The sequence below is a fragment of the Aulonocara stuartgranti genome, assembly GCF_965226115.1.
Source record: "Aulonocara stuartgranti genome assembly, chromosome: 5".
Taxonomy (NCBI): domain Eukaryota; kingdom Metazoa; phylum Chordata; class Actinopteri; order Cichliformes; family Cichlidae; genus Aulonocara; species Aulonocara stuartgranti.
In genome coordinates this window covers 9,215,771-9,230,950 of record NC_138943.1, presented here as the reverse complement: position 1 = coordinate 9,230,950, position 15,180 = coordinate 9,215,771, and the positions used below count along the sequence as shown (strand labels likewise).

General features: G+C 39.6%; 2 protein-coding genes across 3 annotated transcripts; both read right to left on the bottom strand.

Moving 5' to 3' along the window:
- Positions 1-1,029: 1,029 nt before the first annotated feature.
- LOC309707497 (specifically androgen-regulated gene protein) lies at positions 1,030-6,131 on the bottom strand. 2 transcript variants are annotated; one of them, XM_082534872.1, is made up of 4 exons: positions 5,819-6,131; positions 3,488-3,620; positions 3,058-3,253; positions 1,030-2,945 (listed from the first exon to the last, which is right to left on the bottom strand). In XM_082534872.1, the coding sequence occupies exons 2-4, from the start codon at positions 3,569-3,571 to the stop codon at positions 1,792-1,794; spliced, it is 1,434 nt and encodes a 477-aa protein (XP_082390998.1). In that variant the 5' UTR covers positions 3,572-3,620; positions 5,819-6,131; the 3' UTR covers positions 1,030-1,791. The 2 variants fall into 2 exon arrangements, with proteins under 2 accessions (XP_082390998.1, XP_082390997.1); XM_082534871.1 differs by having other exon boundaries at positions 3,467-3,620; positions 5,819-6,128.
- A 1,630-nt stretch (positions 6,132-7,761) lies between these two features.
- On the bottom strand, positions 7,762-14,392 carry yod1 (YOD1 deubiquitinase). The gene is made up of 3 exons (XM_082532458.1): positions 14,300-14,392; positions 11,918-12,130; positions 7,762-10,581 (listed from the first exon to the last, which is right to left on the bottom strand). Exons 2-3 carry the CDS (start codon positions 12,123-12,125, stop codon positions 9,884-9,886), a joined length of 906 nt encoding a protein of 301 aa, XP_082388584.1. The 5' UTR covers positions 12,126-12,130; positions 14,300-14,392; the 3' UTR covers positions 7,762-9,883.
- Positions 14,393-15,180: the final 788 nt, after the last annotated feature.

The window sequence follows — 15,180 nt, the reverse complement described above, 5'->3', positions numbered from 1 at the left end:
GACATGTGAGTGTTACAAGAAAATAGAGACAGGGAAGTGCTGGGCTACTAAGTTTGCACAGAGGTGGAGCTAGAGATAATAGGATTATGGACGAACGGCTGAGCAGGCTTTTCCATCATCTGAGTGGTGTGTAAGATGAGCAGTATGGCTGATAGCCTTTCTGTAACAGGAGAGAGGTAAAGACTGCAGGGATACAGTCATAAAGCTTTGCCTCGGGGATCTGTGGGTTCGCTTATTAATCAAGACATTCAGGCTGAATATAGACAACCACAGCTTGGATTCCCATGTGCTGAAATGTCCTTGGGCAAGACTCTGCCATCACTGATGTGAATGAAGAGTAACAGTAGGGTTAACACTCAAAACCAACCTCATGTATAGTGTTGGTTGTTTTTGCTTTTTGAACAGAGCCAAATGGACTGGTGTAATCTGGAATGTTTATCTGCAAATATTAAGATTTTATTATTTAAAGAGGAGAAAGAATTAGGAAATGAATGCAAGTGGCCAAAATGACTTTTCCCATGAAGGTTAGTTACGCTCAGCCTTAGATACAGGTTGAGGAAGTGAGGTGTACCAGTTGAGATCATTCAGACATTATAATGCCTCCTGGACCCCTTGTTTTGGAGGTTTTCTGGACATATCCAACTGGGAAGAAACCCTGTGGAAGACACAGAGCTCACTGGAGAAATTATATACACTATATGGACAAAAGTACAGGGCCACTATAACTTATAGTGCATAATGGTAGTGCGTATCTATGACGACCAGTGCCGGCAATCTCCATCAAAACCAAATGGCTTGCCGTGAACAAAGGAACGTAGCGCTGAGAAGATACATAATGTGAGTGTAAAACACACATACAGTAAGTACTTGGCTAAGGAAACTCATGGAGGAGGTTTGAAGCTCATTGGTGATGTTTGCACGCAACCTGCCCTAGCACTCTGTGACCTCGATCTGCAATGTAGTCTGGGGTGCTGCTATCACGGCCCAACTTCCAATAAGGAAAAAAAAGATGGCTTAAAATGCAGTATATTAGATAAAAACTTTATTTTCAGGGACATTTATATCAATGGTGGAATAGACACAAATAATTAAATGGTTGTTTTTCGTTTCATATTTTCAGTGTTACACAATGAAGGCTGTGTAACACTCTTTAATCTACTGTACACTGTAAAAAAAAAAAACAGTAGTAGAAAGAAACTGAAGAACGACTGGTGCATGAGTTCTTGTGTTGGACATAAGTATTGAAAATTATCCCGCAAAACTTGAAAAAAAAAATGCTAGAATATTAAAAGACTGCATGAACTGATCTGGTGCTTTGAGGATTTGCTCTAAGAAAAATCAACATGCAGGCACATTTGTGATTTATAAAACAATGAGTAAGATATCAGTTCTGGCACACCCTTATCCGTGTCTTTGATTTAGTACCTGTGCCAATAGCCAATAGGGTTTAAATTTTATATAACAGAATTTTGTTAGGTTTGCAATACATTAAGATACTATTTTCATACACTGATGCTCTGGATTTAGAAAATTTAAGGTGCAGTTTCTGTTACTTCTGAGTGCATTTTTAATTGTATTTTTAATAAAAAAAAATGTCTTTAGATGACTATGTGTTGTATATTTTAAGTGCAGAACATAAGTGTATGGCCCTTTAAACGCTTCCTCTCCTGCTTTTATTTGACAAAGTGCCGTGTGCCAGATTTCCACTTAACGCTTTAACTCTCTTTAAGCTGATCGTGCGCTTGTGCTTCTTTCTGAGCATTGCATTTATGCCAGCAGGCATCTGCTCTTTCAGTCTTTTAGCAGTCCAAGCTTTTTGAGAGCCTCTTTTCGATCACCTCCCATCCCAGGCACCACCATCACGGTGTAGCCTACTGAGTTTGAGGTTTTCTGGGGTACTGGGGGAGCTGTTGTGGTGGTCCTGGTGGTTGTCACTGGTTTGGCTGATTTGATGCTTTGCGGTTCAGAGGTGTTTCCACTACTTCTACAGTTGTCCAGGGTGGCAGACTGCTCCAGATTAGCCGTCCTCTTCCCCTTGGATTGAGCAGGATGTGATGCAGACCCAGGCCGCTGGTCATGTTTGGTGTACTGACGCAAATTGGCACTGGTCTGCAGAGGCCTGTTATTGGACTCTTTTGGCACTTGAGCATTACAAAATGATTGGCTCCTTGATGGATTACTATTAGCTGGACCTCTTGTAAACTTGTCAGCTGTTACACCCAAGGAGGAGTTAGGTTTGGGTGTAGGCAGTGGGGTTACTTTATCATTTTCTGCCTCTTGGCCTTTCAGGAGGCCCAGCTTCTGCAAAGCTTCCACTCTCACCACCTGGGGATCAGCTACATTCTTGACACTGTATGAAGAATCTGATATTATAGATTCTTCATTTTGAGTTTTTGCAGATATGTTGGTGGGAAACTTTTTGGGTTTTGGGGGAACAACTGGAGGACCTTTCTTACACTTGGAAACCTCTGACTGGGATTTGTCTGATCTTTGGAGATTTCCAAGTGTTGGGCCTTCCACCGGGGCAGAATGGCGTTTTTCTGAGTCTATAGTATGATCAACTGTTGGGCATAAAGGGGTCTTCTTTGTGGAGGCACTCCTCTGCAAATGTACAAGTGCGTCGTAGGAGAGAGGTCCTCTAGGTAAAGGACCCTCAGCTGTCCTCACTGAGGGTTTTGTGGAAGGAGGTATAACATTAGCCTCTGAAGATGTTGGGCGAAAAACTGCTTTCTGGTTGTCTTTGTATCCTGGTTTGTTGTTTTTAGATGTAAACTGAGGCTTAGAGGAGGCGGTTTTGACTGCAGGAGTGCCTGGTTTAGTACCGAGTACAGAACAGGAAGTACTGCTTGCAACAAGAAGAGGGGTGGGAACCAGGTAGCTGTGCATGGGCCTGGCATCAAAATTTTTGTTGATTGGTTTCTGGTGATTGGTTGATGTCTGTGAATCTGGAAGTCAAACAAGTACACATTTATCACTAGAAATTCTGTACACCTACCTAGAGCATTTCACTAAATAATGTGTCACTAATTCTGCATCTGTTCCCAGAGATTAACTCACCATCAAGGTTGCTTTTGCTCATGGAAGCTGACAGATTAGCCACTTTAGTAGCAAGGTTGCTGGAGCTGGGCAGTTGTTCAGGCTCGTCATTGGAGACTCCGCTGTCCTCCTCAGTATCCAAAGACTCAATAGTCTCCTCCAAAAACATGAGACAGGCCCTCTCCTCAGCAGACAAGTGCTCCAGACTATCATCACTCTGAAACGCATTAAAACAGGGCTTTCATTTAGAAAAGAAATCCACAATGAGAGATAGAAATCCTCTCTAAGAAAAGAAATAGACTTTTAGCTTTTATGTTACAGCTGTTACAAGTATCGTTTTGCCTCACTACTTCAAGTTGTTTCGTATATGTTTTGTGCTATTACTAGTGTACATATTCTTAGATTGAAGAGGGTAAACTTGGTTACTTACGAAGCCAGAATTAACACTGACCACACTGTCACAGCTGCCAGCACTCTCCATGCCATTCATTGTCTCCATTCCGGTGTCACCTGGCCAGGTATCACTTATGGGCATCTTAGTGCCCTACTTATCCACAGTTAGTGACACACCCTGTTGTTTCAATCTGAAATACAGAATAAAATTACTATTGAAACTGTTCTTAGCAAAGTAAAAGATTTATTTTTTTTTTAAAAAAGGGATATATTAATTATTCTCCACATTTTCCCCTGCTATTAATTCTTTATGGCCCTGTAGACCATTTTCAACAGCACCATAGAAAACACTGTCCTTCATAAGTATCTCCCTTACAAGGTTTTACCCCATAGATGCATTTGTTACCTAGTTTTAACCTTTTGTAGTATTTTCTTAACGGCGTATAAAGGTATCATTTGACAAATGAGTAAGGATGTTTTTCGATATCTTTTGTTTTATAATTCATAAAAAATCAACCAAATTGTTGAATAGAAAGCAAAATAGGTCATATTCGACGCTGTGATAATGATACATCAATGCTAATGACAATCATAGGCGCAGCTAAAACTTTTCCTGCAAAACAAATAAAATCAGGAAATATAAGTCAAGCCATTTTATACGCAAACAGCACAGCACAGCATTGACCATTGGGTCTGACCACGTTTCATGTAATTTCTATGTGCTCACATTGTCTGCTAACTGTAAAGGAATTTATTCTCTGGTATGTTGATAAAAAATAATTAAACATCTGTGCAGCATGACATCAACTAAGCGGCACATCTTCCAGATATGAAAGACAGTTTTATCTATAAATGGCAATCAGCACCAAAGGACTGTGTTCATATCCAGATCACTATTGCTAACTACCTTTTAAAACAGTCAACTATAAAAATAAGCGAAGCGTACAGCTTCATCAATCAGAGATGAAAATTAGTCTGTGGTTATTTGAATGATATTGGTCTTATAACAGTATAACTGTAATCCTGTGTGTACACTATGGTTGAGTTGATGTTAGGTATTTGAGTCAAAACTGATAGATAACATTGTGCACAGAAAATGTATATAAACTTTATAATATCCAAATATGACCTGCATAACTGTGGACTTCATACCTGATCATGCAGCTAAAGAACAGCAAGGGCACAGCTTTATTGTAAGCACTGAAATTGACAAATGCAGGTTATCATAGCTCGGTGAGCTTCTAGCAGATATCTAACTAGTCCTCTTACTACATGTGACTTGGATTACAACCTGCATGCCACTCCTAATCTCTCTTTACCGGATCAATTTCAGAGGGAGTGGAAGGCAGAAGCAATCAGTCTCCTGAAGGCTATATGACACCTGTTTTAAAAAAGCAGTTTCAGCTTTGTATTTGGAAATTTTGTTCAATGTTTCGTTTATATGGGTATAGTAGCGTAGCTGCAATTTGAGAATAAAGGAAGTCCTGTCTGGACCTGGTGAAAAGAAATTCACTTTTGGATAAGTGTCAACACCTGAGATGCAAGGTCTGCCAAATAGGGCAGTGGAGGCACAAAAGCACTCCTGTCCACTGTTCGTGGTTGGCCATGCCATCCCATCCCTTTAAAATTGTAAAAATCCCTATGGCCAGATCAGTACGCAAAGTCCCAGGTCAGGATATGAATCTGAACAATGTAAGCTTAAGTGTTAACGTTTATTGTGATTTTTGACCGGCTTGAAAAACCTTTTCACATTTGTCGTTTTTATCTGCTTATTAGGTCCCAGTCACTCTGCTATAACCCTTACTCTGAAAAAAACAAAACAAATCATACTGTAGATAGATATGAACCCGAAGAACATTTAACAAAGTGTTATCTCTTTAAGTGAGTTACACCTATCCTATCAACAGTAGGCAAAAACAAAAACTGGGCGAGTTTAGCTATCACAAGACTATGATGCACAAGTCAAAGCAATAAACTGCTGTGTCAGATTCTTTGGAAAATGTGGTGCAATGACAGCGTTGTTTTCATTGTGGCTGTAAAAGAGCATCTGGCTAAGTTTTTATTACCTTCGAAGAATTCTGTGCAGGATGTTGTGTAATAGGGGTTATTATCATTTTCTCCACTGTACCCAGGCTTCAACCCACTTCCTTCACATTAATTACTGACATTATTAACATTATTAGCCCCAAACCGCCATAAAACCCCTTCACCGAAAAGTGTTTAAATACCGGTTAAGTTTAAGTCTAACACTTGACAAACAAAACAAAACATAAAATAACTGCCACGAGCAGTAAACTATTTAAATAGCATCCAATAAATGAAAAATATGCTAACTGTTCCTTACCCTATTTACAACAGAGCTTTAGTTTTTAAGTAAATATAGGCGTACCTGTCCGTGCACGGTCGTCTCTCATATCCTGCTCCGCGTGCAACTGAAGTCAAGGTGAGCGCGCAACTCAGAGACACCTGGAAGAGGGACTTTGTCCCTTAAGCTTCTAGCCAATCAGAAGCCACATCCTCCTTAAGCCCCGCGAGTCCTCGTTTTCATTTTTTTTTTTGAACAAACAAATGTAAACCATTGCTGTCTCTGTCTGTCAGACGTATGCTGCCAGGACGGCTCGTTACTGGAAGTAATTCAAACATTTAATGCTCTTCCTCCATGTATATATGTATTAAAGTATTCTTTATGTTTTTATTTTTTGGGCGTCAGGCTTTGGGTGAGCATTTAGGAAATATCCTCTAAAAAGTGTTGACTAAAAAGATAGCGCTAAACATATTTTTTTCAGTTAACTTTATTATTGTTGTTATTATTATTGTCGTTCTTCTCCTTAATTATTATTAATGTATTTATTAGGAAAGAGAACAGGTGCTGTTTACTACAGTGCTGATTCAAACAGCACAGACGATGCATAGCTAGAAAGTTACATTTCACTGATACTGCACGAGTGATCTGGGTGGGTGTGTGTCGGTGGGGTGGTACTACGTGATTTTAAGTAATTAAGTGATGCAGTTAATCATTACTTGTTCATGCAGCAGTACACCACCTTCAAGCTTTACAAAGGGTCGCTACAGCGTTTAGCTCAGAGGCTATACCACCTTAAAGGCATCCTAAAGGGGCTTCCTATAGTGTCGTGGTTTAACACCCACGGTTCGATCCTGGAAGACACAACCAGGTTAAAATTTGCCAAACCAAATACGCAAATACTTCCGAGCCCAATCCATTCAGTTCACTTCCTAATTAAGAAAAAGTTGCAAATTGAGCATGTAGGATCTGGGGAGTGAACAATTTAAGTGTAATCAAAAACTGTTGCCAATTAGTTTAACAAATAAAAAAAGTCTATTTATGCAAGCGCTAACGCACTTTAGTTACCTTATTTGCTAACAAAGCTCAGATGTGGGACACAGCCAAAATCTCACTGCAAGCTGAAGTTAGAATTTCAGCTGGTGTTAACTTCCGTAAGTGGAGTGATTTTTTTCCCTTCTTTTTTTGGTAGCTGTTGTTTGGGGGGGGAGCGCTACACTGAACCAGTACATTTCTGATTCCTGCATGAATTGCATCCTTTATGCAAGTCTTGAAACTCACATAAACCAAAATAAGAAACTGTAAAGCTGTAAATGGGGTGTTGTATATGAAATATTTGTAGAGTTAAAGAGGTTTGTAGTGTTTTATGAAACATTAAAATATCACATTATTTAAAAGAAAAACACAAAAACTAATTCCTAGGCTGTGTGTGAGCTTTGTGTTTTGTAGCAGTGGTAGCTGCTACTGTTGGTCAAACAGTAAGTAAATTAATCCTAAATCCTATTATGAAAGGGTAGATGTTCCTTAAAATAACATGCGGGTAGTGTAATCCGACAATGATGGCACAGGACTAGGGTAAATTTGCCAGTTGGGATTTATTTTTAGTAGCAATGCACTAGATAAAGTCATAAGATAATAGAGTTGTCACAGTAATATCACAATAATTATTAATTAGCATTATCTATGTTACTTCCCATTTGTATTTATGTACAAAAAGATTCTAACCTTTAAATTTCACACTGCTTCTTTGTCCCCTTGCATCAAACCATTTAAAGAAAAATAGCTTAAAGATTTATTTAAAACCCATTAAAGCATGGCAGCAACAAAGTATCATCTCAGCTTGACCTGTCTCACAAGGGAAACTGAAAACTATTTAACTCTTTGTTAGTTTGTTTTAACTTGTTCTTCAAGCACTGCAGAATTTCAAATCATTTAGCCATGAGTAAACCCAGTATAGTTAACACAAAACAACTTTTACACATCCTATTTGCTATATTTTTTAATTGACAACACTGAAAAAAAAACAACAATCAAGTAAATCCAGTTTATTCTGTAGTGCTTTGTGTGCAACATTCACTGTTATTGTTAATCATGAGAACATGGCAAATACAAAATGCAACAAAGCCATTTCATGGTTTTATCAAGTTGATTATTCAGTTTTTACCAGCGTTTAAAATACCTAAGGTAGATGATGAGGTGGGATAAGGGGGGGAAAAAAATCATACAAATAAGTTGTTTTGTTTTTTTTGCTTTCTTTAATTGATTACCGTCACCATCCGAATATGAACCAAAGTCAAAGTCCAGTCAAGGCTCCACTGTGAAGCTTTTGGCAACAATTCTGCAATCAAAGACCCGTCAAACACCATGTTTTGCCACAATGAGAACTAACCACAGTTATCAATCTCAAATCTTTGACTTTAAGTTAAATACAAGTGCTTTCTTCATCCTTATAGCCAGTGTATGTCAAAGAAATTAGCAAAGAGATAATGGATGATTAGCTTAAAATGTGAGAACAGACTCCTGTTGTGGGGGAAGAAAATAATTCATACAGTGAAACAGGAGTGGTAGTTTTTATAAAACATACAAAACACAGTAAACTAAATGTACCTTTACTTGTAATACATCCACCCAGAGCTATAAATGTAAGATGGAAATATTTGATGTTGATTAGCAAAGGACATTATGAGCAGCCTTTAAAAAGAAAAAAGATCTTAAAATACTGTATGCCTTACCTTGATTTGTTACAAATATAATGCTTGAATGGTTTTTCAAAGTATGCAGTCTAATTTAAACAACAAAAAACAGTTCTTACAGCATTTCAAACTTGTGCACTACAAAAAAACAAAGAAAAACACTCATCAAAACCTGCGGCACAAATATAGAAAAATGAGCTACAGATTTTGTAACGCGTTTTGTTTACAGCACCATAACTTTTTTTTGCCTTATTTAGTCAAGCCCACTCACAATCAATGTTGCAACCCCCCCGCCCCAAACAAAATAAAGGCCAATTTTGCACTTGCAGTATGATACTGTATTCAAAATTCATACCACCATTGATCTTGTTGACCAGAGCTCAAATCCCCCCCCCCAAAAAAACAGTGTAACTTTGAGCTTAATAATCAAGGGACAAATCATTGCATTTAATGTCTACGATGGACGCAGAGTAACAGAGAGATGCATTGGAGTCTGCAATGAGTTATCTGTTTGTTACGCAATCAAAACAAGCTGTGGCCTATGAAAGCTCAGATTTTTTTTACCTACATTTTGATACCTGGATCTTCTTTTAGTCGTCATATCCTTCTGGATTAAACAAATGGCCAAATTTTGAGTCACCCCAGTGCAGATTCAGAGCATGCAACTCAGAAAATATTGACAATATGAATGATCCATAATTATGCTAAAGTTATTGTACAAACCAAACAAACAAACAAATAAACAAACAAACAAACAAAAACAATGGATACTGAGGAGGTTAGAAGTGTGTCTGATTGATTTTTCATCAAGTAATCCTTTAGAAGAATCCTGCTTAGCATTAACTCAGGCCGCCTATATTGAACAGTTCAGATGTTTAAATTTAAGGAAATTAGTGGAAGAATTACTTACATCTGCCCCCAAAGTAATAAAAACATGCTACATAACCAACATGATAAATAACAGTCAAGCTTGCTGTGCCGTGTTTAAGACAAAAGTGAATGTGATCACATAACTGTGCAAATAATTCTTAGTGACCGTTTTAAAATTCTTTGTTCGCACATCTTTGTTTCGTCAAGGGTAAGTTCTGCCAATTTTCTGCATCGATAACACATCCTAAACTGTTTGGTTTATGAACTTGTCCATGAGTGTTCTTAACAGATCGAAACAACAACTAAGAATTTTTTGCATCCTGACCCAGTTTAAAGAGATCTGAATATTATGGTTTCTAACACTGGAGCACTGCAGTAGCATTTCTGACTGTAAGAACTGACAGTAGTTAAAAAGTAATACTGAACAGGTAAGAGGCGGAACACAGTACCTGCAGAATCTCCAAAGATGTTGCCAGATAATGTGAGGTAGAGGATCACAAAAGCAGACAGACCCACAGAGTTGCCAGACGCAGGGCATGGGGGTTGGTGGTTGTTGTATTTGTGAGAGAGGAAAAAGACAGCAAGACTTTCACACTTCACCAAAATTAGCGTGGCCTGTCTCCTTGGCATGCTCACGAGCTTCCTTTTGTCCCACCAAGCCTGTCTGACACACCATGCAGCGCAAGGCAAAGCGGTTAACGTCTGTGAACTGGCGCTTGCGGCGAGCCTCGTCTGCCAGCTCGAGGGCCTGGGCCAGGATTACGTCGTCTGTAGTCGAGAAGATAGTCTGGGGCGGGGTGTCGGATCCGGGGATCTCTTTCTGCAGCGGGTCGTAGTGGATGCCATCATAGATCAGCAACACGCGTTTGTGGTAGCCAGCATCCTCCCCAAATCTGTCTACTCGCACTGTCTGAGTATCCACTACGCAGATCTCACACTGGTAGAACTTAGACATGATGGATACCTCGATGGCTCCTCCCCAAGTGTCATCACGTCTTATCCAGGTGCAGTACTCCTCATTGGTTTTCCCCAGCACCGCTTCAGAGTAAGCTGTGGGGTCACTCGAGACTATCTGGGCAATGAGACCTCTCATTTCAGGGGCACAGGCGGGGTCGTATACGCCGCCTTCCACCACATAATAAACACTGGTGAAGAGGCAGGAGTTATCAGCTGGGACCACTCGGCGTGCCAGCATAGGTGAACCTTCGAGGTTAGGTCCTTTCGTTACAGCGGGACGATCCTGAGGCTTTGGCTTGTTTTTTTCCTCCTCAACGATGAGTGTGTCTCCTGTAGAGGACGACACACCAATGACAACACTTTTCATCCCAGTCAGACTTTGGTTTAGAAAAGGAAGAAGAAAACACATTGCCTTATGTATATCTGTCTGAATGGTACCTGATTATGTTGCACAGATGTCCCTAAAATGTCTATTGCATGCAAATAAATCAAAGACTCAGTAACTCAAAAAGTTCTGCTTCTAATATTTCTGACCACATCCCAAAACATTCCTTTTATTATAAGCAATTAAAAGTTGAAGTTATAAAGACTGCTTATTCTAAAATCATACTTAAATTTTAACCTGTCCTCACAGGTATATAAATTCTTGTATATACCCAGGGTGCCAAATGTGCAGCCTCCATACAATACAATTATATCCGGCCCGTGAGATAATTTCATATGTCAATTATTAAAAGTCCCCTTGGTATGTGGAAGTTGAATCTTCAACCCTGCTGAGAATCCATGCAGGCAGGGGTGGAACTATTTTGATGGGCACACCATGCGGCCAATCACATGCAAAGACAGACTGGGATCATACCATTATGTGAAGGAAGGGGGCAAACCTTCCAAAGACAGCAAGTGTAGCGTACAGATACATTTCAATGATATTGGAGACTTCAAAGCTGAGTGCAGAACTTATAAGATTCGGGGAAGCCTAAAGTGATACCCGTTTTTATTTTCAGTCATTTTCCACTGTGGAGGACAAAAAGTTTCAAACTTGCCCAGGGCTTAAAGCTTGTGTGTTTTCTCCCTAGTAGCAGCAAATGCATAAAAATAAGGCTTTTAGGAAAAATTGCTTCCTTGAAAAAGACTAAATTTACAGTACAGTGATGAATATTACATAAAATAAACTCTATATAAAGCCTCACAGGCCTGAATGTGCACTTGAAGCCATTTATAATTGTTAATATGTTTGATCTGCTGCTCACCACAAACAAGCATAAGCATACATTTTGGACTTTTAACTGTATTCCCATAAATTTTACAGCTTTTCCTACTGATCAAAAACCTCCCTTATGGCTATTCATAGGAAAAGTAACAAACAACTCAACAACCACTGAACAGCTAAAACAGCAGGTAAACTGATTCTGCAAAGAGAAATGCAGAGCATGGATCCCCACATTCACCCGAAATCGCACTTCCAAAGAAATTTCAACAAGAAAAACCTTTAAATATGTAACTTCTTTACATTGACAGAAAGGAGCAGTTTCACTGGTCTGGCCTGCTTACGATCAAAGTGGGCCGTGATGTAAAATGAGTTTGACACCTCTGCACTAGAGCATGTAATTAAAAGTTTTTAATTTGGTCCATGTTTTCTGCACATGTTGGATGCCTGCCAGCATACCTGATTTGATAGGGTAGTCCTTGAGGTGAGCCTCTCCGTTCCGAAGATCAAGGCTGGAGGGTGGGTATCCGACCATTATTTTCTGCACATCACAGGGGATACCAGTCAGCTCCTCCACCTTGCGCTTCAGCTCCTGCACGCAGGACTGATGAGTCAAGCCATGCATCAAGTGGCTCCCATTTTTGGTCTTACAGCGAAGCCGCAACATCCTGCCTGCAAAAAAGGTGATATCACATTAGTGACACTGCAAGTACCAGGTAAGAACTTTGTTAATCCACAATGGTTGTGTAGAGAGCGTTAGATATATTCCACATGTATGTTACAGATGAAGACCATTTCTAACATGTTGGAGTGCTAGACTGCTGCATACGGTGTTAAACCTGCGAATTCTGGCATCCTGTCCAGGGTAGGCCTGTGCGATATGACCAAAATCTCATATCCCGATATAAGAATTCTATCGTCCGATAACGATATAAATCACAAAAATGTAACATTTTCTGTAAATTCTGTGAATCTCGGGCAGCTCGACTTGCGGGAAGGGTTTCCAGCTGTGCGTCATGTAGCTGGAGTCCAGTATTTTAACAGATGCATGAAACTACACATTTTTAGACATAAGTTGTAACGGGCGCCGTTTTCTTTGTGAGTATTTATTACACGGCGTGCTGCGGAGGAAAGCCTGTTCTAACGTTTGAGTGTAAGGTTTATTTTTTAGCACCTGGCTGCTCTTTTTTACTTCTCATCCGTAAATAATCTGCTCTTTCACGTGATTCAGTTTATTTTGAAAAGTCTCAACAGGATCTTGAGCTTTATTGTGAAAGGTTTATGTGGAACATAAACAAACGGACACGCGATGGCGTTACCGTCATTGTTGCTAACCACAATGCATAAAAACAGGCGCTTGTCCGTCTGTAGTGTGGTTATATAAAATATAAGAGAACGAGAACTTTAATTAATATAGCCACTACAGTGACCATCAAAGCGATGAAAAAATATTGCCGTAAACAGTTTATTTTGCGACACCATGAAACAAATGATAGCATAAAATGAAACTATAGACTTTTTTATATCGTCATCCGATATATATCGTTATATCGAACAGCCCTAGTCCAGGGTGTACCCTGCTTCTCGCCCGAGTAACCAGGGAGCAAGCTCAGGATGTAGAGCAGGTCATCCACCAATTGCAAGGTTGGTGGTTCGAATCCTTGGCTAGTCCAGCCTGCATGTTAAAGTATTCTTGGGCAAGATACTGACCCCCAAGTTCCTCTCAGCTTCATCCATCAGAGTATTAATTTAGTTAGAAACCACTTAGGGAAAGAAATAAGTGCTTGTGTGAATGAGGCATGTTGTATAGAGTAGAAAAGTGTTATAAGAACCAGTCCATTTAGCATTTTTAAACATACAGATTTAACTGGGGGACATAAACAGTCCTCTTCAGAAAGCAGGACCGTTTGTTGGAGTGTCTCACTAACAGGGTGACTGACACAAACTACAAGGTAGTGAAGCTTACTGCCAACAAAAAAACAAAAAGTAGGTAGGTGCCATGTGAGGTCCAGCTGCTGCAAATATACCCTCAAACTATCAAAAGTGTCCATTTATTACGAGTGGGAAATTCCAAACTCAAATGCTCACTGTGGGATAAGTAGTTTTTACCAATCTGAATCTGTGTCTTCGAAGCCATTTCCCCGATGGGACTACAAGTGTGCCAATGTTGGCTCTTTAACTGATTTTAACATCGAAATCCTGCACTCATGTTGTTCGCCAATTTAATGGCTAATGAGGAAGGGACGTGTTTTGAGTCATACTGCAGCTGTAAGCTATATTAAGTTGAAAACGTAATATATTTGTTGGGCAATGCTACAGATAAGACTTTATGACTGGATAACCTACATTGTGCTCGTAGTTACATCATAATGCTGCCAACTAAACGGGCCACGCATAACAACTGAAGTGCTGATGAACAGAGTAAAAACACCTGACAGCGACATTGCTTTGTTTTGGTGTCTTTGTTCTGGCAGTTAACACATCACTCAACAGCAACACAAACGCAGGGTAAAAAAAACCCCCCAAAACATAAAGAGTCCAGTTTTTGAAAATGTAAGAAATCCGCCTCTTATTATCCATCAAAAACTGTCGGGTTGTCAGCGATAATTACTCTGAGACTGAATGAAAGGAGTTCAATTCATTTCTGCTAGCTAACCGTACCGTGTACTGTCTGCTAACGTTAGCATGCTAATCTGCTCGTTAACTTGGTCTTAATTGAACCGTTTTTCCAGGAATTTAGCTTAACCATTTAGAAAACCTGTTGCTTTCCGGTGACAAGTCTAACGACGACAAGGAGTACAAAATGATACGACAGCGAGACAAATTATTTGGCTGTCTTACCGTCTTACTACACTCCCTGCTCGCCACAGTGGGACGTATAGTACGTCAAAGCACGTGTAAATGACGCGATCACGCACTAGTGGCACGGTTTACGTACGTCTGCCTGGCGTACGCTGGAGAAGACGGTTATTTCGAAAACACATTTTGTCATTAAGCTCCTTTTCTGTATTGACATTTAATCAACAATCATTTGATTTTAAAACCAGTGCAGCCTATGACTGCGCAGTGTAGCTTCTTACAGTTCGACTTAGATTAGATTTTGAACCGCCGATCTTCTTGGATTAAGTCTTAAAGGCTGTAGTTATTTTATCTTAATCCACAAGTGTACTGAGCTACTCCACATTTCTTTATCATTTGCTAGGAAACATTGTGTAGTCATATATCGATATGTGCAAACATACATAGAAATAGAGTATATAACACAAGGTTTTTAGTGTTGTATATTATGGTTTGTACAATTCTAACGAGCTTGAAAGTGAATATTTGGTATGAGCAACTTTATTCTTCAACACAGTTTGAACTTAGGCAGATTTTATGTAATTTCTTCAAGTTGTCTGCAGGAATAGTTCTCCAAGACCGTTAAAGGACATTCTAAAGCTTTTCTATGGATGCTGGTTTTAGTGCAATTTCAAATACCTCACCCTTTTTTCATGTTGGCATCTTGACAGCTACCACTGAGACCATTTCTGATGAGGCTTCAGCGAACAGTAGATGCATCAAGTGAAGGGACAGATACACCTTTCAGGTCTTGTGTCAAACCATTGCTGGACACCCACCTCCAATTTCTTAATGACCTATCTTTCAGGTACTGTTCATTTACTCCAGATATTTTTGTGAGCCTGCCACTTCTTCTTTTCTCCTCTACTTGTCCAGTTTTCTCA

Excerpts from the sequence above, each read along its gene's own strand:
- LOC309707497 (XM_082534871.1), bottom strand. The coding sequence starts at position 3,571 with ATGCCCATAAGTGATACCTGGCCAGGTGACACCGGAATGGAGACAATG. Across the intron at positions 3,254-3,466 it reads TCAGTGTTAATTCTGGCTTC|AGTGATGATAGTCTGGAGCA; the intron begins GTAAGTAACCAA and ends AATGCGTTTCAG. Across the intron at positions 2,946-3,057 it reads GAGCAAAAGCAACCTTGATG|ATTCACAGACATCAACCAAT; the intron begins GTGAGTTAATCT and ends TTTGACTTCCAG.
- yod1 (XM_082532458.1), bottom strand. The coding sequence starts at position 12,125 with ATGTTGCGGCTTCGCTGTAAGACCAAAAATGGGAGCCACTTGATGCAT. Across the intron at positions 10,582-11,917 it reads GGACTACCCTATCAAATCAG|GAGACACACTCATCGTTGAG; the intron begins GTATGCTGGCAG and ends CGTCCTCTACAG.